Source organism: Cibotium barometz, chromosome 48 (assembly GCF_041138505.1).
Source record: "Cibotium barometz isolate CiBa-2024 chromosome 48, ASM4113850v1, whole genome shotgun sequence".
NCBI lineage: Eukaryota > Viridiplantae > Streptophyta > Polypodiopsida > Cyatheales > Cibotiaceae > Cibotium > Cibotium barometz.
Genome location: NC_141093.1, coordinates 10,353,331 through 10,378,330, shown reverse-complemented (window position 1 = coordinate 10,378,330; position 25,000 = coordinate 10,353,331). Strand labels below are relative to the sequence as shown.

Sequence of the window (25,000 nt, the reverse complement as noted above, 5' to 3'; positions counted from 1 at the left end):
CAATGCACACCTGACCTCGGACGACTGAGATGGATCCCTGGCTGACTCGTCCCGGACTGGGCTCACATGGGACCAGTTTACCATCCCAGGTCCCGCACCTTCTGTAGAGAAATGTCTACGTGGCATCCAAGTGCGGGATGCACGTGACATCCCCTTCTGCTTAACTTGACGGAAGCTGCATAGCCTCCAAATAATCCGTAAATAACGCCGGATAGTCTTCGAAGAACTCTTTGTCGAGCCATACCGCTTCATGGGTTCCTCGGTCCTGAAACTTCGTGAGGAACTGTCGTAGTCTTCGGCCTGAGCCATGCTTGAAACGGTGCAGAAGGATCTGTTCTGGAACCATTACTTCTGCTTCATCCACAATGTCTGGTTCCGCTTCGTCTTTGACCTCTGAAGGGGGTGGACCTGCATATGGCTTTAACCAACTGACATGAAATACATTGTGCATAGTCCAACTCGGAGGTAGCTTTAATTGCATAGACACCTCATTAATCTTTTTCCGGATGGGAAAAGGTCCGAAGCTCTTGAAAGACAACTTTGGGCATCGCTTGCCCACATGCTTCAATCTTTGCTTCATTATCCGAAGATAAACCCAATCTCCTTCCGAAAACTTTATATCCCTTCGGTCTTTATTGGCCTGTCGAGTGTAGGCCTCTTGTGCTTTAGCCAATATGTCCTTTATTGACTCTAAAATCTCTTGGTAAGACTCCGTCACTCTGTTCGCCTCCGGACGAAGTCCTGGTTAACAACGACTGGAACGGTCTTCCAAACGCTGCCTCATATGGAGTCCTGCCAATAGCTGAAGAAAAAAGTCATTCAAAACAGCTTGAACTAAAGGCAAAAACGATTCCCACTTACCTTACTGATCGTGGACATAACACTTCAGCATATCAAAGGCCAACTGGTTGTATATCTCTGTTTGGCCGTCTGTCTGTGGGTGGAATGCACTGGAAAAATTCAGCTTAGTACCAAAATTATCAAACAATGCCCTCCAAAAATGACTGGTAAACTTGGCATCTCGGTCTGACACTATGGTTCTAGGAATCCCGCCAATCGGGTACCAATGCCGAATGAATAGCTGGGCAACATCCTCGGCGGTCACATTGGCCGTGCACGGAATAAGCATAACAAATTTGCTAAACCTATCAACAATAGTTAAGCACTGCCTATCACGCTTACTCGGATTGGGAGGCAGATTTGTGACAAAGTCCATCGAAATGTCATGGAAAGGACCCTGAGGAATTGGCAAGGGCTGTAACAACCCTATCTTCTTTCCACGAGGAGCTTTCACCTTTTGACAAATGTCACAGCGTTGTACATATGTAAACACATCACGCCTTATCTTTGGCCAATAGTATTGCCGTTCTAATTTCTCCAGAGTCGAATTCATGCCCCTATGACCACCTGTAATGGCGTCATGGGCATCATGGAGAAGAGCTGCCCTGAATGACTTCATGACACACAATCGGCCTTTGTAGAAAAGCCAACCATCGCGTATCAGAAAATGGCATGGTCCTGTGGCATCCAATGCCTGTTCCCACTGAGTACCGAATTCCTCGGAATCCGCGTACGTATGCCTCATGTCCTCTAGTACAAGGTCAAGTCTAGTGGTCTGAATCGTAGATACTTGTTCCTTCCTGCTCAAAGCATCGGCCACTGGATTGGCCTTTCCTGGGAGGTACTCAATCATATCACCGAACTGCTGGAATATCTGACTCTAGCGGTGTTGTCGATCACTCCACTGTGCACTTGGCATCGTCTGAATCCAGCGCAATGCTTGATGGTCAGTGCGAACCTCGAAGTCACGGCCATACAAGAAATGTTTGCAATGTTTCAAGGCTTGTAGAACTGCTAGGAGTTCACGATCATAGACTGAGTAGTTCTTTTCGGCGGGCAGTAACTTACGAGACATGTAAGCTACTGGATGATCATTCTGTTGCAATACACCTCGAATTGCGATGTTACTCGCATCGGTGATCACTTGAAATGGTTCGTCCCACGAGGCAAGGGCTAAACAAGGCGCTTCTGATAAAGCCACCTTGAGGTGCTGGAATGCCTCCAACGCTCGTGGAGTCATTCTGCCTTCTTGTTTTCACTCCCTTTAGCAGATCGGTGAGATCTGCCGAGAGATCCGAAAACTTGTCGATGTGGGTGGAATATGCCAGGTATATACCCACAAATGATCTAATGTCATAAGCCATCTGAGGTACTTCCCAGTTAACAATCTCGGCCACTTTAGCCGGATCAAGTCGAATGCCTTCAGCACTAATTATATATCCCAAGTAATGCACCTGGAACAGATAAAATTCTGACTTCTTTTCATTGACATAGAGCTTGTTGCTTTCCAGCAACTTAAGGACTTTCTCCACATCAATGTCATGCTGCTCAACTGTAGCTGAAAATATGAGTATGTCGTCCAGAAATATGAACACACACTTTCCAATCAACTCCCGGAAAATACGCATCATCATGCGGTTAAATGTAGTTGGGGCGTTCGTCAAACCAAATGGCATGACCACAAATTCATAGTGGGCCCGTTCTGTATGGAAGGCTGTCTTGGGGATGTCCCCCTCGACAATCTGTACCTGGTGGTACCCACTCTTTAAATCCAGTTTTGAGAACACCTTTACTCCATTCAGCCTCTCGAGAATATAGTCAATTCGAGGCATCGGGAATCTGCTCTTGATAGTCAGCTGGTTGAGTGCACGATAATCGACACACAACCTGGAAGACCCATCTTTCTTCTTGACAAACAAGATCGGTGCTGCAAATGGCGACACGCTGGGGCGGATGAAGCCAGCTTGCAACAATTCTTGGAGTTGGCGGTCCAACTTTGATTCCATTGCCTTAGAAAGGCGATACGGAAACTTGCTCGGGGGTTCCGAGCCTGGGAGGAGGTCAATCCTGTGATCCTCCGGTCTGGACGGGGGGAGCTGGGGAGGGAGGCTGTCCCGAAGAAAAATCTTCTGGAACTTTTCATGGAGAACTGCGTACTTCTCAGAAGCACTGGCCACCGTCTGGCCTGTCTGGATGTAAATCATCGCACACTGTGCGCCTTTCCTGACTGCTCGCTTAGCCTGCAAGTGGCTTATGAGCGGAAAGTTCGGAATACCTGGCTCACCCTTAATGGTCACCGGGGTGTTTGACACGTTCCGATTGATCTGGAACGTGTGCTTGTCTCACTTGACATCAGGAAGAAACTTGTGAAACCACTGGATACCCAAAATTATGTCTGCTCCTACAAGAGGGGCAACCATAAAGTCACGCACAAACTCTATGCCCTGAATCACTAACTTAGCACCTAGAGCTTCATACTTGACGCTTGTTGTCATACCTGTGCTAAAACCCTCAACCTGTTTGTCCACCAGAGTCAGCTCGAAACGGGCGCGCCTAGCGGCCTGTTCCGTGACCACATCCTCTGTGCTGCCGCTGTCAAACAAGACGACGACTCTCTGGCCACCTATGTAGCCAAAGGACTTGAGCAATTCGTTGCGCTCATACTCTTGGTCATGGGCGCCCTTCTGCTTATCTTCGAGCTCCTGGCTAATAATTGCTCCAACTGAAGCACCGGGGTTTGAAGAACTAGGGTTAGCTGCTGGGGTCTGTGTGGGAGCTGAGCTCACCACGGAAGCTGTGGAGGCGGCGGCGGCCTTTGGAGGCTTCTTTGGACAATCCCGAGAAGTAGGTCCTTTTGTATGACAAAAGAAACATCTACCCTCCTTCTTGTACTGAGAAAGCTCCTCAGCACTCAACTTGCCACCTGTCTTGCCTGCCTCCGCTTTCTGGTCTGGAGTAAGCTTAGACGCATTGTTCGAGTTCTTGGAGCCAGAGGCTCCCGGGCTCTGTCCTGGGGAAGACCCCGTCTGGTTCTGGCTTTTGCCCCCCGAGGTGTTAGCCCTGGGAGAAGCCGGCTGGGAAGTCTTGGGCTTGCCACCATTGTGTTTCATTTCTGCACTCTGCGCAAGCGAGAGTGCGTCCTCAAAGGTGGCTGGCCTAAACATACGCACCTCCCATTGGATTTGCGTGTCCAGGCCATACAAAAACTGCCCTTTCTTGTCCGTATCAGATAAGCCTAATTGCAGACATAAGGTTGAAATTTTATTGGCGAACTGAAGGACTGGTTGCGCGTTCTGACGCGCTCCCCTGAACTCGTTTTTAAGTCGCTCAAGGTAGTGGGGCGGTAGAAACCATTGCTTAAGGTCGCGGACGAACTCGTCCCACACATAAGCTGCCATACCTGCTCTGGTGTGGGCATGAGCCCACTGAGTCCACCAAGGAATGGCCTCACCTTCCAAGTACCAACTAGCTAAGATCACTTTGTCAGTATCTGTTTTCCTCAGGCAAAGTAAGCTTCAAATTGATGTAACCATGAATAAAGAGTTGTGGGATCGAGTTTACCATTATACTTACTGAAATTCTTTTTCTCGGGAAAATGATTCGAGGGCGCCACCGGTGTCAATCTGGCATCCAAGGCTCTGAGGTAACGCTCGTGTTCCACGCGTCGCATGGCGTCGTCTTCTCGTTGTCGGATCTCCAATGCACGCATCTGCAACTCAAGCAAGGAGCTTGGCTGCGGCTGTGACCCCGCGAGAGGGTCCCTGTGACGAGGATCTGGTATCTGGGATACGGAAGGAGAGGGAGGAGGAGATGGAAAACGCGACGCTGGAGGGCGGGTACGCTCCTCCAGAGCCAAGATCTGCGCCTTCTGCTCATCCAACTTGGCGGTCTGTTCTGCGATTGCTCGCATCATCTGCTGGAACATGTCTGTGACACTCAAGCCTGGTGCCCTAGCTGGGCTGCCTGGTGCACTCTGGTCCCATGGTTCTGGGTCTCTCTCGTCGTCGAAGCTCGCCATAGCAGGAAAATGCAATTCCTTTCCGGAACGCAATTTGACCATCCACTATCTGTGTGGGAGACTTCCGGAGGCTTCCGGAGGCTAAAAACCAACCGTCCTTCGAGGGACAGGAGTCACTCCGAAAGGGGTAGTCCACCGGCGTCTAAAAACCAACCACACGAGTGAGAAAAATTTTCTGGTTTTCTTTGCTGAATCTTTGTACTTGAAGTAGGCTCTGATACCACTATAATATGTGGAAGCTTCGGAGAAAGATCAGTAACTTCAAAACTCAGAATTCAGCACTCTTTTCGTGGGGAAATTAACGCACAACACTTGAAAGGAGAAGTGCAGAAAACAGAGAGAGAGAGAGAGAGAGAGAGAGAGAGAGAGATGGAGAGGACACAGTATTGGGGCCCAATTACCCTCTGTAGGGCCCCCACCACGGATGGTGTATTTGCTTTATTAGAATGATGAGAAAATCTGAAAGAAAATACAGCAATCTTGGACCTTTTCTTGGCTGGGAATACCCTGCCCTTGACCTGAATCCTTCACCCCTTTGCGTTAGCAAGCCCTTGGCTGTCTTGGCCCCTTGGTTTGCTTGAGCACTTGGTGAAAAATGAGATGCATGATGGGATTGTGGACCTCTCCTATTTATACTACCCTACAAGAGCAGTCGGCCAGCTGAAAAACAGGCAGCCAGCACCAATGTCCCACGAAGACTGGTGAAAATTCAGCAGTAAATGCTGAATTAAATCCCAAAAAATGCTGCCTTTTTTTCCTAACAGGGTGAAAGTGATGCGCCTGCTTCTGATTGGCTGGACACAGCTTTTGTCCACAATCCCAGGGCTGGGCAGCCTGTATGGGCTGCCCCATACATGCCCTACAGCCATCTAAAGGCTGTAAACTCCTGGAATTTGCCTTATCTGTGCCCTAGGGCTGTCCTAAAGCAACTCCACGGCTGGTGGGTTCAGCCTGGGCCTTCTTGGCCCTCATGGGGGTGGTTCTACACCATTCCCATGCCCCCCCTCAGACCCGGGGTAGCCCTATGGGCTGGCCCCTTGTCCTAACCACTATCTACTCAGTGATCTGGCATCCGGTACCATACTAGCTACACAGAACCACTGTCATCATTCTAGAGGGAGACTCACAGCGCAGACTGGCACTGTTTCATGTGCAGGACAGTGCACACTTGACCTTGGACTCCTGTGCAGGACAATGCACACCTGACCTCGTACGACTGAGATGGATCCCTGGCTGACTCGTCCTGGACTGGGCTCACATGGGACCAGTTCACCATCCCAGGTCCCGCACCTTCTGTAGAGAAATGTCTACGTGGCATCCAAGTGCGGGATGCACGTGACATTGATCTTGCAAACAAGTTTTGTGACCCACACACTACAAGTGTCCAAACACACTACAAGCAAAATGCCTAAAGAATGCAACCTGTATGGTTGCCTGGTAGCTCATTGAAAGACCTACAAATATCCTCTCAAATCCAAACACAATGGACTACTTTAGTTTGGCCCAAGCACAAAACAATTGTCAAGTATAATAGTACGACCTCAATAACCCATAAGTGACTTATATAGTGACTATTGTTGCTATAAATAACCATCCAGTCTCGTAAATAGCCAGTAACCATGGATTATCAAATAATGAACCCTAGCCACTTGTAACTTGTTTGCAGCCTTCTGTTAGAAGTCATCTCCTGTCTATACATATACACCAGGGCCTGTGTTGTGGGTGTGCCCGCCCTTATGAGGTGTTTTCTCATTTTTTCTCACTCCGTATTTTTCTCCCATTTTTTCCTGTTTTTTTGTGGCTTGGGAGGCAGCCCTGAGGTGGCAGGATGTCCTTGTCAGTAGCCGACTATAGCTGCTTGCATTAGTCTACTTGCTGGAGGTGGCCGACTGTGTATAACTAGTCGTGGACCTCACAGCTGTTGGCCGACAATGCTCAGCAGGCCGACTGATGCTATTGCTGGTCTCGTGGAGTCCTTCAGGCCCCATCGGCTGCCCTATAGCAGGCCGACTGCTGTAGGGGGGCCATATAAAATGGCCCCCAGCCCCCTTGTCACCATTGTATTATTCTCGGGATCTTCTTGTGTATATAGAGCAGAGTTACACGCCTCTACCACTCTCTCTCTTGTGCTGTTATTTTTTCTGCATTGCGTTTTGCTCGTGTTCCCAGATCTGGTCATCATCTCCGCTGCGTATTCTGACATGATATCAGAGCCTAGGCTCTAGATAGTTCTTGGGATTTGTGTGAGCAAGAGGAGGACTGTTGTGTTGCTGATTGGTGGACTGTACGGGACTGTTCGGGAAGAGGAGAAGCAAGAGGACGGCGGGCTGATTTACTGGACAGCCACTTGCAGGTGTTAGTTCTTCTTTGTTCCCACCCACCCATCCTTTTTCAGAGTACATCCCCGCAATGGCAGATCTGTTAGAGATGGCCGAGAGGCATGTGAAGATCCCGACACTCCCCACGTTCCCGGTGGACCGTCAGTTGGACGAGAACAACTACGGCATATGGAAGGTTATGATGGAATCTGTTCTGGAGTCTTACGACCTTTCGTCGTTGTTGGGGTTCCACGGCTGGAAGTAGAGGAAGGGGAGTTACCGTCGATCCGAAGGGACCGGGAGGCATAGGCACAGATGTGGGATCGTGTCAACGCCAGGGTCCGTTCGTTTATCTTTCTCAACCGCACACTGCAGGTAATCAATCATGTAAAGCATATGACGGTGGCCAGAGGTATATGGCAGCATTTAGCTTCTCTTTACAACCGGGTATCGCCCATGAAGAGGATTTCCTTGGAAGTACAGATGCGGGTTATGAGCCCTGCAAAGTCGTCGACGATGCGGGAGCATATTAACAAGCTGCAGGCTCTTCAGCAGGAAGTTCTTCAGGATGGGAAGGAGATATCGTTAGAGGACATGGCCATAACATTGCTGTCACACTTGCCCTCTCAGTACTTAGCATTTTACTCGTCTTTGATTACCAGTGGCAGGCTCAGTACCATCACGTGGGAGGAGCTTGTGCCCATGGTCTTGGACCAGGAGGAACGATTCACGAACCCTCCTCAGGGTGGAGGTTTGGAGGCCTTAACTGGCCAACGGTCGAAAGGCCGTAACACGGGCAAAGGGAAGGCTTCATCGGAGAAGTCTTCTAAGAAGAAGTCCGTTACTGATCGCGAGAAACTAAAGGCAGAGAGGACCTGTAATGATTGTGGTGAGAAAGGCCACTACTGGAGGCAGTGTCCCAAGCGGAAGACCGAGAAGGGTGAAGATTCCTCAGCAGCAATCATGAAGACTCCAGCTTTTGTGCACATGGAGGTGATGGACACCGATGTTTCATTTTCTTCAGGCAGGGAGGAGGTTGGAGGATTCTCCGCAACGGATACTCGGGAGTGGATTCTAGACAGTGGTGCTTCCAGGCACATGACTCCTTCCTGTTTAGATTTACAGGATCTCTGCAAGTATTCTGGTCACATTCTTACTGGGGATACATCCACTATCCCAGTTCACAGTGAGGGCAGGATGGAGATAGTTCTTGATGGCAGAGGGGGGAAGCATTCCTCCTAGGTGTTGTCTGTTCCGTCACTTGGTTTTCATCTGTTGTCAGTGCATCAGGTTTGCAAGACTGGCGTACGGGTGGAGTTTGATGAGCATTTTATTGCTCTCTGGGACAAAGCAACAGGCCAGGTAGTTTGGGAAGGCAGAGTGGAGAATGGAGTTTACAAGCTTTCATCACTCTCTCTCCCAGGTCCTCAGGTTTGTGATGAGTGGCTGTCTGGTGGCCACTTAAGTGTGGATACGCTACAGGTGCAGGCTTTCCAGGACCAGATGGTGGATAGCTTGCGAGTAGATGGTAGTAGTTGGCAGGAACTTTCCAGTACTGATGTTGGCGGTTCTTGTGTTCGTCAGTCAGAGGACTTGTGTTCGTTAGTCAGAGGAAACTGAACAGGTAACTTATGCTCTGATGTCTCGTAGTATTCGGGACAAAGAAACTCCTGTAGATGAGGATGTTCTTTCCACGGGGACCTTTCGGAAAGCCAAGCAAGTGGCAGTTGATTACTTGCAGAAGGAGGTGGTTTCTCCAGGCTTTGTGGTTCCGGATTCAGAAGGGGTGGTTTACAGGTCTCAGAAGGCCTTGCGTGGTCTTCAGCAGGTTTCCAGGACTTGGTTTTGCACCGTAACAGGTGTTGATCCTTGTGAGCAGTGTGATGCCTCTTTGACTAAGAAGCAGTATGGTTTATTGATCTGGTTGATGGACACCAGATTGGACGGGAACTTCCTGGTGAGGTAGTTGAGCTCATGGTTGTAGATGTCTCTTTGGGAGGCAGGATTGCGTATCTTGTGGTTTTTGCGACATGCGAAGGATCATGGACTCTTGTACACAGGAGGGGGATTGATTGATGGAGTCCGACTCCACGGTTGGAGTGACTTAGTTTGGGGAGGAGATCCGGACACGAGGAGGTCTACTTCAGGCCCAGGAGCAGTTATACGGAGCAGTAAAAGGCAGTCATCTTTTGCCTTGTCAACGATAGAGGCAGAGTACCGGGCTACTTGTGATGCTGCTTGTGAGGTGGTGAGGTTGCAGAGGTTGCATTGCAGGATTGGGCTTCCACTGGAGGAACCCATGGTCATCCAGAGGCACTTTGTTCGTGAACAGATCGTTGCTGATGACATCTTGCTAGAGTTCTGTTCGACGGAGGACAGTACGGTGGACCTCTTCACGAAGTCGCTATCTCAGGATTTGCTCAGGCGGCACCCCAGCTCCCTGTGGTTGGTTTCACAGCCAGGAGCTGAGAGGGGGTGTTAGAAGTCATCTCCTGTCTATACATATACATCAGGGCCTGTGTTGTGGGTGTGCCCGCCCTTATGAGGTGTTTTCTCATTTTTCCCCACTCTACGTATTTTTCCCCCATTTTCCCTATTTTTCTGTGGCTTGGGAGGCAGCGCTGAAGTGGCAGGATGTCCTTGTCTGTAGCCGACTGCAGCTGCTTGCATTAGTCTACTTGCTGGAGGTGGCCGACTGTGTATAACTGGTCGTGGACCTCACAGCTGCTGGCCGACAATGCTCAGCTGGCCAACTGATGCTGCTGCTGGTCCTGGAGTCCTTCAGGCCCCGTCGGCTGCCCTACAGCAGGCCGACTGCTGTAGGGGGGTCATATAAAATGGCCCCCAGCCCCCTTGTCACCATTGTATTATTCTCGGGATCTTCTTGTGTATATAGAGCAGAGTTACACGCCTCTACCACTCTCTCTTGTGCTGTTATTTTTTCTGCATTGCGTTTTGCTCTTGTGTTCCCGGATCTGGTCATCATCTCCACTGCGTATTGTGACACCTTCCCCCTAATCTCATGGATCCCCAACCTTGCTCAGATTAGGACCTAATCTAGAGGATCAACATTAGGTACATAACAATGGGTCACCACTATTGCACCTCAAGGTGGTCGCTTTTTGGGATCAAGTGAATGAGGCTCTCAACGTTCGTCACCTGAGGTGAAAGCTGGGTGTTGATAGAGATGCAGATTCCAGGCTGCCTCCCTAGAGGTCCAATCTTGGGAGGCCTTGAAAGAAGCTTCCCATAGTGTTTAGTGTGGTCCACCGTGAGATGCTGCTCTCGGACCTAGAACATGTTCATGTCGTCTCGTCGATGACTAGGACGGGTTGAAGCTGCTCCTCGACAATCATCTTGAACCTGTGGTTGAAGGCGCCGCCTAAGAGGCAAACATTCTATGAGATGATACTCATGGCTAGTGTAGAGCTCTTGTCCCAAGTTGCTAGGGTTTTGAGAATAGAAAGAGTGGAGATCAACATAATTCAAACACAGCACACATAATAGCCCTAAACTATTGAATTATATTATGTACAAGAAAATGTGTTACAGTTGAATTTCAAGTACAAAAGATGACTGAAAATGTAGACAGCGATTCTCAGCCCAATGCTCTGCTGTAGTTTCTTCTCCTTGGCCAGCCCATGCTTCAGAGAATTGTTTGAGGACCTGCCCACGACCCTTTTGCTGCTGCTGATTAGTGTCCAGACAGGCCGACTGCTGTGTGGCACCTGCTGGCTGTCCCAGACGCCTGTGCTGTGCTGCTCAACTCCTATAGGCCAGCCATGCGTGTTGTGTGCCCTAAAGGCATGCAAATGCCTCCCGATTGAGACTAGCTCCTATGTCAAGCTAGTAAAACTCTTCCAATCACAAAGTCACAGACGACTCCACCTCTTCGTATTCTTCAACGCCAGCTTTCAGCAAAGTGGGGGGTTTGCAAGTACTTGCACTACGAGGATGACCATCCCGCTGTGGCCCAGAGCAAGGCTAATGCCAGGTGATTTTATTTGGCAGCAAGATTCACATCCATTTTTAGTGTGTTCACATTGGAAGGGGGACACATTATTCCTTGTTTAAACCTATGCTGTAATCCTCACGAGTTGGAGACCAACAAAGCTCACAACTTCTTTCCCTAGCTGTGACACACCAAAGTTGGTCCGAGGGAGTCACTTGGTTCGTTGAGATTGGGGAGGAGGCTATGATTGTCTCCATTAGGATGGGGGAATGCTGAATCGAGGTGCGCCTGGTGGGCTTTGTAGGATCTAGGGAGGCTACCTTGGAATTGAGGTTGGAATTGAGGGGGGGTTCTGTTCCCACTTGGGAGTAAGCTGGGGTGGGTCCATTGGCCTGCCAGCCCTTGTGTGGAGGATGGGAGTAGGAGATGTGGGATCCTGCTGAGTCAACAAGGTTTTGGGAAGAATTGTTACCTCAGGCTCTACAACTGGGAATAGTGCCCCATATGTCATATCGTCTGTGTTGTTGGTGGCAATCAAAAGTCATCCTCCTCGGAGGCTGTATGCTATTTCTGCTAGAGGGGGTTCGATGCTGCCCGCCTGGGTGTGGAGGAGGAGAGGCAGGGGGCAGAGGGTTGCCGGTAGCGTTGCAGTGCCCTAAGGCTACTTGGCTAGATGATCGACTTGGGGCATTACTTGAAGAGGGTTGCATAGAGCGGCGTCCAAGGTAGGAATGTGTTGTGTGGTCTATTTGTCGATAGCGGAGACATTGTTTGGGTAGACCAAAGAACTAAATCCTTTGCCTAAAATGCAAGCCATCTAGTGAGGGATTATGTGTGGAGCCCAAAAATGGGTGAGGGTGGCTGCACACTGGTCAGATGCGGCCTCCTGCTCTTGTTAGTGTGGGCAAGGGAAGTTTGCCTGATTCCTTGAGTTGTAGGTGTCCCCTTTGTTGGCGCAGAGAAAATGAGGGCCTAAAGTGCCATTTGTGTTGTTTCAGCATAAAGACCTTGAATCAAATAAGCATCGGCCATGGCTCCATGGGGAATGGATTTAGAGGAAGGGCCGGTTATGGCCGAAAAAGCCATGTCATTCATCTCCAAGAGCTGGCTGGATGTTCGTAAAAGTGCAGATGATGACATAAAGAGGATGAGGGCAAGGGCAAAGTCATTCACAGATCTGGCAAATTCATTTGACAAAGAGCTCGAGAATTTCAGGAAGGCATCTCTCAATTTACGGTCAGACAACAAAACTTCTGGAAGCCTCTTCAGGAACTTCAAAGATAGCGGCAACCTCTACACAGCCCTCAACAAGTCACATTTTGAAGACCTGGACTTCTTGAGGAAGCCACTATCTAAGTTGCAGCTCTCTCATTCCAATCCAGATCTGGCCAATCAGCAGAATCAGCTAGTGGAGAGACCTGCCGGAACTCAGCCCAAGCCAGACCTGTCTTTACTGCGGCGCGCTCTTGTTCCTCGTGTCAATGAAGAGGATTTCTACTTAAAAGGTTCTGAAGGCATGAAGACCCAGCGTGTGATGAGGAACCGAAGGCTCATTGTTCGTGAATGGCAAGGCTCTAAGAGTAGCAACTGGGGCTCCAAGAAGACAAGGCCCTTTCCTAAGGAGTGGGAGCCCTTAAGACGCATGAGAGAGAGCTGGAGAGACTTGGAGGTCACCGCTGCCGCTAGCGACTCTCCGTCTAAGTTTTTTGACAACCTGAAGAAGACCCAGCTTTTTGAGAATGTCAAGAAAAACTTGGTAATGCCAGTGCCTCATAACTTCTGTGTATGTATATCTTCTACACAGTTCAAATATCAGTAGGTGCTTAAGCACTTCTGACACATGCATTTGTTTGTTGTACTTGCAGAGACTGTTACCATCAAGTTTGGAGGATGGAAAGGTGCATCTATATTTGTGGACTTCTCTGCTGTGCCGATTTGTTCCACTTTCATTGTAGTTCGTTTTTTGCATTTGCGAATTAGCTTGATGTGTGAGCTCTGCATTATTATTCTTGGTCTTGTGTTTTTCATTTCTGTTCTTTTATGAAACTGGACAGAAGCTTGTGCACTTTTCTTGAACTTTTTTTTTAGGTCAACTGTCTGATCAGAGCTATTCATCTATTTGTCTGTCTGTTAGTTAGTCTCTCTCCTGGTTGCATTTAATAGAAACCCTTTCTTGTGCCCAGGATGTTGCTCCCCTTGATGTGCCAGAACTTTTGGCATACCTTGTAAGACAATCTGAGCCTTTGCTGGATCAATTTGGTGTCAAGAAAGGTGTCTCCTATCTCTCTCTCTATTAAGCGTCTACTAAAGACACAATGGGCATGTGTGTGTGTGTGTGTGTGTAAGAGAGAGAGAGAGAGAGAGAGAGAGAGAGAGAGAGAGAGAGAGCATGCGCTCTTGGCCTGTTTTGTGAGGTTTCTGCTGGATGTTAATTCAAGTATAACTGTTTGTTTTTCTCTCTTCCCCCTTCCAGTTGCTGAGTGTGCAGCTTGTGCTACATGTTTAAATAACTCTTGAGTAAACTTAGATTTTAAGTTTACAAACAAGGGTATGATCAAGTCTCATTAGGACCTGCTATCATTAGCTGAGGGCTGAGGCTACAAGGCAATTATAAATTGGACAAAGTCTTCAAGTTCAACTGTGCAGATGAATGCCGTGGTGGTTTGGGATGCTAGAGTGGGATATTCAGGGATTTGTCTGCTAGTAATGGTGCCTTTTAAATGGCTTGGGGGCAAGCTTGTGGATGGTAAGTCTGGAGCTTTTTAGTTGGTGGTGAACTTGAAAACATAGTACTATAGAGACTATCTGACTCAATGAAGAATAGACTGCTTTGTAAAGTTCGTAAGTATGCCTGCTATGCTTTTGTGTATAAGTCCTCACTTTGTGATGATTCTTTAGAAGGAAAGAGGTTAGTAAGCTTTCTACCTGTTTTAGGTAGTGCAGGTGGAAGTGCAACAAAATCTTGCAATTGATATGCATGAAAAATGGGATGCTAGGTTAGGCATAGTGTGTATGATTGAGATTACAACATATTTGAAGAAAATGGGAACGGAAATGGAAATGGAAGCGGCAATCTTTAGGGGGCAGAAACACAAATGGAAACGAAAATGCCACATCAGCAAGGAGGGTAGGGGTTGAAAGTTTATGGTTGTAATCAAAATGGCAAACACACAATAGAGAAGACCATAGACCTAAACTATTGTATATTGAAATGGATGAATATATACAATGATAAATGCAGATCTGAAACATAGATCTGAATCGCGCATGACTAGTGATGCCTATGTAAAAGGTTACCGGTTGCTCTTCACGTGTCATGTGCATCCATTAATCCCGATGCTCATGGATGTGATTATCTTTCCTAGCAAGTATATGGGCAGATTTAGAGGTAGATTTGGACCTGATTTTGAGGCCTTACAAGCACCCAGAAGTGTGCGGAACATGCACCCATGGATGGGACGTCTTTTGGGCACAGTTTGGAGGCTAAATATGACTTTTTGGACATTATTTAGGTAAAAAAGGCAAAACCAACCTGACCACGACTTTCCATCCTATTCCTATATAAAGGAGGTCAAAGGGCATGGAAAGGCAGAAATGAGAGAGATTTCTCAAGTATCTCATAGGTGTTGGCAAAAACCCCTGCATAGAGACAGCCCGAGGCAGCTCTAGGCAAGAAGGCAAGCATCTGGAGAGCATGACCAAGCTGTGGAATCAGCAAGCTTTTGTATGCACGTAGATTAGCACGCATGAATTGGATCTAGGTCAAGAAGCAAGATCATTGTACATATTCATGTTTGGAATATACGATAGATTAGGTCTACCTTGTCTTCAATGTGTTTGCTAAACATAGGATTAGCGTTAATCATAGACACGCTTCCGCAATGCATGTCACATGGTATACCGTATTAGAGCTTAGGTCATCCTAGGGCATTCCTTAGCTTGTGTTTTCTGCGGCTGAATTAGGGTTTGCAAGCCATAATTAGGGTTTTGTTATTTTGCATGAGTTTAGCCTTGGATATATGGGAAGGTTCCCCTCTCCTCGGCAGAAAAGGTGAGGTGGAAGAAAAGGAACAAGTGGAGCCACCTCGAAGGCCTTGAGCATCATCCATGCAGTTGACCATCCTTGGTCAATGGCCTTTGGAAGCATGAGGTCGCCTCAAAGGTGCAAGAAGCCAGTAACCTCACCCCAAAGGGTGCGGTGCGATCCACGTTGTCCCACTTATGCTTGGGGACAACACTCAAGGGAAAGGAGAAGACCGCCGCTCTGCTGACATTTGCGGGTAGCACGGGAGTGGTGGAGAATGATACACATGTGGAGAGGTGCCACCACATCCACTAAGAGGGTGAAGTCGAGCAGGAGTCATTTGGGAAAGGCTTAGTTGGCAGGTCGGATGGAGGAGGCGGAAGCAGCAGCAGCAGAGTCGTCGACGAAGAAGCCGGAGGTGGAGGAACAGAAGGAGGGCTACTACAATTCCTCGTATGCTTCCTAAGATTCGAAGAGGGTCTGGAGGATGGTTGTGAGGGTGGGTCCTTGAGGGGGCTAGCGCCATAGCCCCCACCACCCATGACTTGCAATGATGGTTTCTTGCTCGAGTACGGACGTGGACAGTTTCATGCCAGGTGGCCCATCTAGCGGCATGCAAAACATTGTGCGGAAATCCTATCAACTCAACTGCTACAAGAAATGAGAACAATATAAGTGCAGATCGCAATGCATTGAGGGAGAATGCAAAGAATCTGGAGCCCCTACTGCCTTCGAGGGGATCCTGCACAGGGGTTTGGGGGGGGGGGGGGGGGGGGGGTGTTGGCAACTCTCTTGGGAGGCAGGGGAAGCAGATTGAGACCATGAATCTTGAAACTCTCACTAACGGCCTGAGTTCGGAGAGAGAGAATGCTTCCACTTGGCGAAGCATACATGGGAACCCTACATTGTGAGCAAGCTATACGACAGGGGCTTGCAAGAGTTACCAAAAAATTGAATGTCCACGATGTGCCCTTGCTGACCGACTAGGGCAGCTTGCAAGAGATCCCATACGGGTATGGAGTACCACGTCAAAGGTTTTAGGACTTCATCGCTTTCTTCTATCTTGGCAATATATTCTTTCATGAATCTAGGTTAACAATGATGGGCTTGGGCTAATTTACCGTGTGGGTCAGCTATCGCACGATGTTGTTGCCTACCATGACATTTAAGTTTTTCAATTGTGTTTTTCTGCGCCTTCCTCCAAACAGATGCTTTTTTGGTTTGTTTTACCTGTTTCTTTGGGCAGATGTTGCAGAAAAGGTTTGTGACTTGCTGCAGAAATGCAAACGGAAAGGCCAGCTGTGCTCTTTTTCCACCTCAGCAAATCATGAGGATGCGCTTGCAACAAGAGATTCAGGAAAAGCGGCTGATGAATTAGATCTAAGAATCTTAAGTGTAGTACAGAGTACAGGTTATCATTACAAAGGTGGATTATGGGGTGAACAAGTCGTGAAAGATGGAGAGCAGGGGGTTCGAAATGTTGCAATTGTAACAACAGCCAGCTTACCGTGGATGACGGGGACTGCTGTAAATCCATTATTTCGTGCTGCATATCTTGCCAAGAACGGGAAGCAGATTGTGACATTGGTAGTTCCATGGCTGTGCAAAAAAGACCAGGGCTTTGTCTATCCAAACAATCTGGTTTTTGAGTCGCCAGAGGAGCAAGAGGTTTATATTCGTGATTGGTTAGAAGCAAGGGTGGGATTCAAACCCAACTTCAAGATGATCTTTTACCCTGGAATGGTGAGCATTGCTGCTGACAAGTAGACAATGGCCAGGTGTAGGTGTTTGTATAACTCACAAAAAGTAAATTTTTTAATAATCTACACATTTCTATCTTGTCAAATCTCTTTATGTGATGGGAAGCTTTATGCCTTTTTGGGGTTTTTTTTCCACAAGTGCAGTTTTCTCAAGAAAAAAGAAGCATCTTAGCGGCAGGTGATATATCTCGTTTCATCCCTGACAAAGAAGCAGACATTGCGGTTTTGGAGGAGCCAGAGCACCTGAATTGGTACTATCATGGAAAGCGCTGGACCAATAAGTTCCGGCATGTTGTTGGAGTAGTGCATACTAATTACCTAGAGTATGTCAAGAGGGAAAAGAACGGTGTATTTCAAGCCTTTTTGTTGGAGCATGTCAACAATTGGGTAACACGAATATATTGCGACAAAGTAAGTCCAACACCAATTGAATCAGTTTGATAGCAGAAGTGCTTCTATTTTGAGGTGTTGGATTGGAAATGTTTTTGCCAATAAGTCTGATGGAATGTATGCAGGTTTTGAGGCTATCTGCTGCTACTCAAGAGCTCCCAAAATCAATCGTATGTAATGTCCATGGAGTTGGCCCGAAATTTCTAGATATTGGTCAAAGAGTTTCCACAGACGAGCTTGGGATTTTGAACTTCTCAAAGGGTGCATACTTCCTAGGGAAGATGGTGTGGGGAAAAGGTTATAGAGAGCTAATTGATCTCTTAGAGAAGCACAAAAAGGATTTGCAAAATCTTAGTGTGGATGTCTATGGCAATGGTGAGGATTCCACAGTAGTGAAAGCTGAAGCTGAGAAGCTTGGCTTGAGCCTGAAGTTTCATCAAGGAAGAGATCATGCAGATACCTCACTTCATGGGTAAGCAAGCAATCATGTTTCACCTCTACTAGTATGGCTATCTAGCCTTAAGAGAGTGGGGCTCCGATTGTGTGCCTCTCTCTTTTTTCAACGGTTGGACACACATGCATACCCACTCCCACCCCTTGGCATGTGCACGCACACTCACCCACATACACTAAATGTTTCAATACTGACGTTCTCAAGTACGAGAATCAGAACTATGAAGCACCTACTTACACATGCACGCATCTGAGAATCAGGACCATGAAGCTAGATTGGGTGTTGCATGGGGCTTGGGTTTTTTGAATGAAGGGCTTGAGCTAGGGAGGAATAGTTGAATAGGTTGGAAGGAGTTTTTGCTGATAGTTTATTTGGCTGCAATTTGAACAGATACAAGGTTTTCATTAATCCAAGCATAAGTGATGTTGTTTGCACCACTACAGCGGAAGCACTTGCAATGGGGAAGATCGTGGTCTGTGCAGACCATCCTTCAAATGAGTTTTTCCGGTCTTTTCCCAACTGCTTTATGTACAAAACCTCCCAAGAGTTTGTTGAAAAAGTGAATCAGGCAATGGCATCTGTTCCAGTACCTCTTTCACCTGAGCAGCGGTATATGTTGTCCTGGGAGGCAGCAACGGATCGTTTCATTGAGTATGCTGAACTGGATCAGCCCTCTAAAATAGAGATCAAAACGGATGACAATGTTCAGAAGAAGATAAAGACCTTATCGAGGTCATTACCAAACTTGTCGGATCTTGTTGATAATGGGCTTGCTCTTGCACATTTCTGGGCATCTGGAAATGAGGCTGCCAGGTTGGTTTCTGGTGCGTTACCTGGTACAATGAACTACAACTCACAACACAGTAAAGATCTCCATCTTCCGCCTCCTGCCGTGGAAAGCCCGGTTTATGGCTGGTAATTTAGGCTGCCTATTTTTGGTAAGTCACCTTTAGAAGCTTATATATACTATAATGCAATATGTGCAATATTTTTTATGTAACTTCATGTAACTTGTGAGTTTTGTGTCTAGCTCGGGAATGTATGTACAGTATAAAGAGTAAACTTATGAAACAAATGTATAACATTAGAGCAATACTCATGTAGTTATGAGAGGTATCAGTTACAGGACCTGCATTTATTTGGTGCGACATGGGTTGCACATGGTATGGATAAGGTAATTTCTCAACAGTGAGAAGGTAGGAAATTGTGTTTGTTGCTGCATGCTGTGCACCCTCCATGCAAACCTTGTAAGCCCTACTTTCTTACTATGTGTGGCTGACAGATGACTACCCATTTTTCTTTGAATCCTACCGATGACTATGACCATATGGTTGTGCTAATTAGACATCTTTTTCTCTACCTCCCAGTTTTTTGTTGGGGTTGGGGTTAGTGTTATTACCAGATTGGTAAGACCATGAGTAGTAATTAAACACCAAACTAGGAGATGGGTCTCTAAATCCATACCTTTAGACTCTTGTTGCTAATTGTGCACGAGGAAAGGATTTATGATCACATTTAGAAGGCACTCTTGGTTTCATAAGCGTGCTAGTGAGTTTGTATCCACTAAAATATCTGGGATTAGCCTTTTCATCTCCACATTCACATGTAGGGATTTGTGTAGTTACCATGTGTTTGTATTGTCTTCCCCTGAACACTGCCACTCTTGATGTTGGTGATCTGACGTTGCTAGTTTTGGGTTGGGATGTTTTAATCTTCAAGCTGCCTTTTAATTTGATATGTTGTGCACACATTTTTGGAAGTGCTAGGAACTTTTCATGTTCGTTGCTTATTTTCAGCATCTTCAAAGATTACCACTATGGTTTGCCAAAAGGACCAAGATTTGTACATCCTTTCGACGTTGGGGTAAAAATTGTACTTTTTTATTCTCATGTCATGTGAATCAAAGGTTGGCAACTAAGCAATTGCTACATATACAAGTTCCTGTGTAGTAGTGGAAGTGATCTCATTTATGGCCAAGTTTTAGTCCAGCACCCAAAGTTCATCTTTGAACATGAGTCAATTACAAGTCTATCATCAAAATTTAAATTGATCCATTTACGTTGCTTTATATTAAGTAGGTTGTGAAATCTTCATTCAAATTGAAAGGACTTTTGATTTCATAGAGTTGCTTCAAGGACTTTTGATTTCATACAATTGCTTCAAGAAATTTCATGAAGACTCCACTCTTGCTTGCTTAGATAGGACTAAATTTTTGCTTTTCTTTCAACCACATAAAATTTATAGAACATCTTGTTATGGCAACATTCAAGGCTTTTTCATCTGTACTTTAGATTGGGCCTTCTCTCTCTCTCTCTCTCAGGATGCCAAATACATGCTCTCGTAGGATGCCAAATACATGTCAAACCCACCTACATGTGGTGGTTTGCTACTTTGCACATAAACTTCGTGACATGCTATACATGATAGTGAGGATAGCCTAACCACGCAAGTAGAGGAGAGGATGGAGTTCCCTTATGCATAGCCTAACCACTTAGGTAGAGGAGAGGACGGAGTCCCCTTATGCAGAATTGTCTAATGAGATCTCAACCATGTTGGGACTAGGTGAAGTTCTCCTCATTGGGACTTTGACGCTAGGACTAAGAGTGGCCAATCTCAGTTATATAGCTTTGAGGGCCCTATCAAACTACATGCACTTGACCAAGAGGGCATAGGATTGCAGTGGGCTTCTTAGGACCTTGAGCTATCACTAGATTTGAGAGGCACCTTTGGGAGTTAGGTTCTCGGCAAGGTCTCGCTATTTATAACGAGATGGTGTAGTGGCCCTTATCCAACGGAGTCACAAGCTTTCCATATAGTGGAGGATTGAGCACGGTGGATTATATTATGGGACCCCTTGAGCTTGCTTCACTCATCTCTGAGTTCACCATCCACATGCACTTCTGCATTTGCATTGCATGTACACCACCCAGTACACTGCCATCCCCACCCACCTCCCATTATACCAAAATCCACTTCACACACGAATGTGACCACATATATGCCAACATCATTGATTGTGGTTTGGTAGATATGGACCCATTAACTCCCCTTGCCACCCTCACCTCTCAACTAGATCCGTGGGGTTCCATTAGACATGATTTGGGGCATTATTGCTTTATATGAGTCGATGGTTGTTAGGGTGAGATACCCTGGAGGATTCTCAAAGGAGATATCTAACACCTTGGAGGACTCTTAGAGATCTCAAACTTTATTGACCGAGCGAGAGGTGGAGGGGCATCCCTAGCAAGCATGCTTGTGTCTTCTCTTTTATATTGATGATATAGTTCTTATTGCAGACTCATGAGGGACTACAGAAGCACATGGATGCCTTGGAGGACTCTCAGGCTTTATTAACTAAGCGAGTGGTGGAGGGGCATCCCTAGTAGGCATGCTTGTGTGTGTTCTCTTTTATATCGATGATATAGTGCTTATTGTAGACTCACGAGGGACTACAGAAGCACATGGATAGTGCTTATATCCTATGATAGAGAATTGTGATGATATGTTTATCAAGGCTCTTGGCAGGGACTAGCTAGAGCAGCACCACAATGGCCCACCTAGTTCATCTCGGGTGCAGCGTATCCCCTAGTCAATCTGTCTTGTGATGCCTATCTGATGGAGAAGCGCCTGCCAGAGCTTGTGAGAGTGACCCCCCAAAGTGACCCCCCGAGTAGGCATGAGTTTGCTACTTCCACCCGACTGCCCATGTAGGCCCATGTAGGTGATCTCTCTATATTTCCTCATGCTAAGGGAAGTATAGAAGACCATGGCATTGGTCTTCCCAAGGTTAACTGACAAGCCCTTGTGTAAACAAAAGTCATGTAGTAAAAGGAGAGAATTTAAAATTAGTGCACCTCCATATTTTTAAAATTTTAAAATTTGTTCAAATAAATTTGTCCTACACACTATCCAAATATTAGTGAGAAAAACAACAATTATATGTACCTCCAATAAGTTAGTTATGGGAGCATTTAATGTTTACCTAAAGTTCATAGAGGTTTAGTGGAGAAGAAGAAGAAGAATATATATTAATGTCTTGCAAGACACAAATGGGTCTATGAAACAAAAGGTGTACAATATGTCAGTGGAATCTCATCAAAATGTATGGATGCTTTATGCGTTGCCATCCGCTGACAAGTTTGGTGCCCAAAATGGGGATGCATACATCATTGTCGGAGTCACTAGTATCAAAAAGCTAGCCCTTCATCTTGGGCTCGTTGGAAGTGTGTGTGGTGGCATTGTCTCTCTAGGAGGGGGCAAGTATTCATTGAGGAGGACTTTGAGATATTTATCTCCACCCTCTCTTTAATTTGTGATGGGTTTAGTTAAATCATTAAGGCTCCCATTTTGAGGAGAAGCCATGGTTGAGTAACTTAACACAAATGCCTAGGCTATACACCACAATGGTAGCCCTAGTAGCCAGATTATACTAACAGGTTTAGCACGCTACTAGATAAGCTACAGGTAGGTGAAGATTATTAGTCAAAAAATGAGGTGCATAAGGTTAGGTAAACTTTACTCTTGGACACCTTGTCTTGACATTACGAGGCCAAAGAAGATAAGCTCGGATAGTCACTTGAGGTGTGGAAACTGCAAACAGTTTATAGTAGCTCTTTATGGGCGGAGTCTACATCACGATAGTGATAGTGACTATGAATGCAGACCTACATAGTCTAGACATGGCTATCCCATGTCTCCAAGCCTATTAGATGCACTCTGAGGCCGATTACATCATGTGTTAAATATATTTGCTCATGCATGTATGGCCGTTCTTGTGGTACGACCATTCTACACATAATTTTACGTCTTGAAGTAACTTGGTCAATTGCATTAATCAACTAGTTCTAGCCATTTTTTCAAGGCTATAGCTATGAATGAAATTTGGCTAACTTTGTGATTCATGTTCATGAACTAATCTTTAACTTTCATAGACATAAAGATTGTCATTCACGTTGCGAATTGATATTATTGATGTGTACATTAAAAATTGTAATTTGTGCCATGAATTAACCATATTTCACACTACGAGTTGACTACTTTTTGTGACCAAATTCAAGCTGCACGTAAATTATTTTTTATAAAGTTCACCTTTCACCTTCATCAAGCTCCAAAAACATGTTTTTTTTTGTGAAACAACTTTGATACACCTTCCATATGGAGATTTGGGGAGACCATTACCTAATTGTAGTGTATCCAATGACCCAAAATCTTCATGTCAACCTAGTCATAAAAGTTTTGCCATGCATAAAGATGTCCTCCAATGAACATTTGATTTATCGCAAGCTCCTTGTCATTCCTTCTATATGATAATCTACAATGGTGCTATGTGTACACCTAGAGCACTCACGAAGTACATGATCTTTTTAAAAAAGGCAACACCATGAAGTACCTCATAATCGATGGAGGTAAGAAGAGGTTCTCTCTCTTACGGTTTTCTAGCTACGTATGAGGATAACATAAGCTTCTAAGTATAAGACATCACTCCTACCAAGCTACCATCATAGATATGTGAGCAATGAACTAAACAAAGCAAGAGACGCACACACACACACACACACACACAAATATATATATATACACACATATATATATACATATATACACACATATATATACAGACACACACACACACACACACACACATACATATATACACATATGTATACATATATACACATATATGTTGAAATATACAAGTGAGTAGGGTGTGTGCGGGAACAAGCCCTTGGCTAGAGGCTGTAAAAGAGAATCTGTAAATGTGAGAGAACCTGTGAAAAGGTGAGAAGTATCTATTGGGAGAGAATAAAGGGTAGCATGAGGAGATTTAGGAGGTGTGGAGATATTCTGGGAGAGGTGGAGAGAATCAAGCAAAAGAGGTGGAGTAAATCAAGGAGAAATCAGTGGGATTGGATGCTTGGATGATGTAAACTCTATAAATTGAGGCAATGGCCTAATGAGAATTTGCTGGTTTTTGATTATCCATGCCCACATTAAGCTATCAGTTAATTGCTCACTAATCATGCGTTAATTATCATCTAATCTCTTTGTTAATGATGTTGATTCTAGCATTTGATCCACCATAGCTCATTACATTGCTGTAATTTTAACATGGTATCAGAGCCTAGTCTAGAATCCATCAAGTTTATGAGCCCATTATCTAACTAATTAGGATTAGTAGATGATTATAAAATAATTACTTTTTTTAAGCTATTTTCAACTAGCCCACTGTATCCCCAGCCAGTGGAGGGGCTTGATCTCCCTCCAGGAGCAACATTAGCTCAAGCCCTTGTAGACATACAAAGCTATCTCATTTGTGCTCCAACCAAGCGAATCAGCGTAGCAAACCGCGCCTACCACAGCTCACGATTTTTGCTAATATGCAGGCGCCATTTTTTCTGAGGAAAAATGATATCTCTTCTTCTCCAGTTGCAACGGGTCTATTTCCTCTTGGCCCTAGAGGTTTTCAAGGGTGTTCTACAAGCTGGTGAAGTCAGAATTTGATTTGATCAAGTCTACAGTGAGATCCAAGCTCTTTATCAAATCTGTAAGTGACTTTGGTAAAACAGAGATTAAGCATTCAATGTTTGGTCAAATCTTGTGTTTCTTGGCTTAATCCTCTACTAGACTGATGGCCTTGAAAGGATTTGAGCTCATTTGAACTCTAAGGCCTCAGATCTGGACTCCTCACATACTCTGTTTTCTGCACACAAAACAGAGGATTAATTTGCTAATCAGTGATTAATCAGTGCTAATCATTGTATTTTGGTGCAATTGAGGGTTCAAATTAACCATTCTGTATTTGATACAGATCCCTATAACTTTGTTGGAGCCATGTGAAAATCTCTGAGAGAGAGAGAGAGAGAGAGAGAGAGAGAGAGACCCCACAACCCAATGTAACCTGTCCCAACAGAGTGAAACCACCTCTGAGCCACCGATGATGTAGGCCATGTGGTAGATGTATGTATGAGCACTTTAGTCAAGGTCACAGCAGGCACTTGTAGTAGCCTTGGAAACATAGAGAGAGAGAGAGAGAGTGTGTGTGTCAAGGACTATGAGTTTGGAGACTTGAGGCAGTGGTCACGGGGACTATCAAGTAAAAGGGAAACTTGGTATAAGGTCCAGGTGTGCTAGGATTATTCACTTGAGGGGAGGTGTGCTAGTAGGGCACTGGTCGCAGACTATCAAGTAAGAGGGAAACTTGGTATAGGGTCCACGTGTGCTAGGAGTATTCACTTGAGGGGAGG

The 25,000-nt window shown here is 45.9% G+C and overlaps 1 protein-coding gene across 1 annotated transcript in view; it reads left to right on the top strand.

Moving 5' to 3' along the window:
* Positions 1-19,115, top strand: part of LOC147610801 (digalactosyldiacylglycerol synthase 2, chloroplastic-like) — a 21,370-nt gene extending 2,255 nt beyond the window's left edge. Inside the window, exons 2-8 of the mRNA XM_086785374.1 lie at positions 12,127-12,884; positions 12,994-13,026; positions 13,312-13,399; positions 16,399-16,895; positions 17,057-17,323; positions 17,428-17,774; positions 18,147-19,115. Coding sequence (XP_086641500.1) covers positions 12,159-12,884; positions 12,994-13,026; positions 13,312-13,399; positions 16,399-16,895; positions 17,057-17,323; positions 17,428-17,774; positions 18,147-18,675 — 2,487 coding nt within the window. The 5' untranslated portion in view covers positions 12,127-12,158 and the 3' untranslated portion in view covers positions 18,676-19,115. The remainder of the gene's footprint in view (positions 1-12,126; positions 12,885-12,993; positions 13,027-13,311; positions 13,400-16,398; positions 16,896-17,056; positions 17,324-17,427; positions 17,775-18,146) is intronic.
* Positions 19,116-25,000: the final 5,885 nt, after the last annotated feature.